The sequence below is a fragment of the Malurus melanocephalus genome, unplaced genomic scaffold (genome assembly GCF_030028575.1).
Source record: "Malurus melanocephalus ecotype Western Australia unplaced genomic scaffold, MMel_1.1 scaffold_983, whole genome shotgun sequence".
NCBI classification, from domain to species: domain Eukaryota; kingdom Metazoa; phylum Chordata; class Aves; order Passeriformes; family Maluridae; genus Malurus; species Malurus melanocephalus.
Genome location: NW_026624215.1, coordinates 104,721 through 105,915, shown reverse-complemented (window position 1 = coordinate 105,915; position 1,195 = coordinate 104,721). Strand labels below are relative to the sequence as shown.

Genomic DNA, 1,195 nt, shown 5'->3' with positions numbered 1-1,195 from the left:
CTCCAGACATTTTTTTCCCTCTGCTGTTGAGTCAGAGCTGGCTCCCAGCACCAGYACACACGCAAAAAGGGCGCTTTTGTTTCTTCTCAGTAACCCTGAGATGCCACAAATCTGCTCCAGTTCCTCTCCATAAAAACATTGGATGGGTCTCCAGCAGAGGGTGAACAGCGTTGCATTCTTTGGCTGGTGGWGTGAAGTTCTCAGCCACAAAATGCATTAAGGGGATCTTTCTGTTTGGCTTGAAATACTTGAGGCATTTCAGGTATTTAAATTTCAGCTGGAAGTGTTTTAAGCAAATACTCGGGGATTTTAGCTGTCTGTAGTATTTGTCTGCACTATTTTATGTATTTTTAGAACTCCGTGCTGAGAGCTCTTGAGATGGGATTGAGCAGATTTGTGGGATTTCCAAAGTGAAACAAAAAACACCCTTGGAAAACTCACCCAGTGGATAATTTGATTAAAAGTGCTGGTAGAGCACTCCAAACTGACTACCCAGGGAGCTGTGCAGTCCTTCTGCATTCGATTCTGGGTTTCAGATGAAGAACCAGTAATCACATTGTGAGAATACAATTCTGTGTGTGTCTAAAATTATCCTCTGTGTCTGAAATTATCCTCTCCAAGTCCTGTTCTCCCATGAAGCTCAATTTCAATCAGGCCAGTTCTCCCCAGCTCAGATTTTATTGAACCAAAAGCAGCATTTCTGTCCTGGGATTCATCAGATCCACTCTCCTGTGTGCAGGTTTCCACGTGTGTGCTGCTGGCTGGATGGCCAAGGGCAGAGTTGGCTATCCCATCGTCAAAGCCGGAGCCAACTGTGGYTTTGGAAAGACTGGAATTGTCGATTATGGAATTCGGCTCAACCGGAGCGAGAGGTGGGACGCCTACTGCTACAACCCCAACGGTGAGCTCAGCAACCTCCTTTRGGCAGGGCTTTGTATTTAGCCCCAGTCTCATCTGAATAAACCCAGGGGTTTGAGGGAGGAGCCACAGTCCAGGTATTCTGACCGTAAATTTAGTGTTAAACTTTATTCCTTGGTTTTTTTTGTGTCTGAGAGAGAAATGGAAATGAATGCCATGGCTGGGACTGGCATTGTTAGGAATATCTCAGTGGGAGAAATTCTTGGCTGGGAGGGTGGGGAGGCCCTGGCACAGGGTGCCCAGAGAAGCTGTGGCTGCCCCTGGATCCCTGGCAGTG

At 47.0% G+C, this 1,195-nt stretch overlaps 1 protein-coding gene across 1 annotated transcript in view; it reads left to right on the top strand.

Moving 5' to 3' along the window:
- Positions 1-743: 743 nt before the first annotated feature.
- The window catches only part of TNFAIP6 (TNF alpha induced protein 6), a 4,318-nt gene continuing 3,866 nt past the window's right edge, over positions 744-1,195 (top strand). Inside the window, exon 1 of the mRNA XM_057386538.1 lies at positions 744-901. Within this exon, the coding sequence (XP_057242521.1) occupies positions 766-901 (136 nt within the window). The 5' untranslated portion in view covers positions 744-765. The remainder of the gene's footprint in view (positions 902-1,195) is intronic.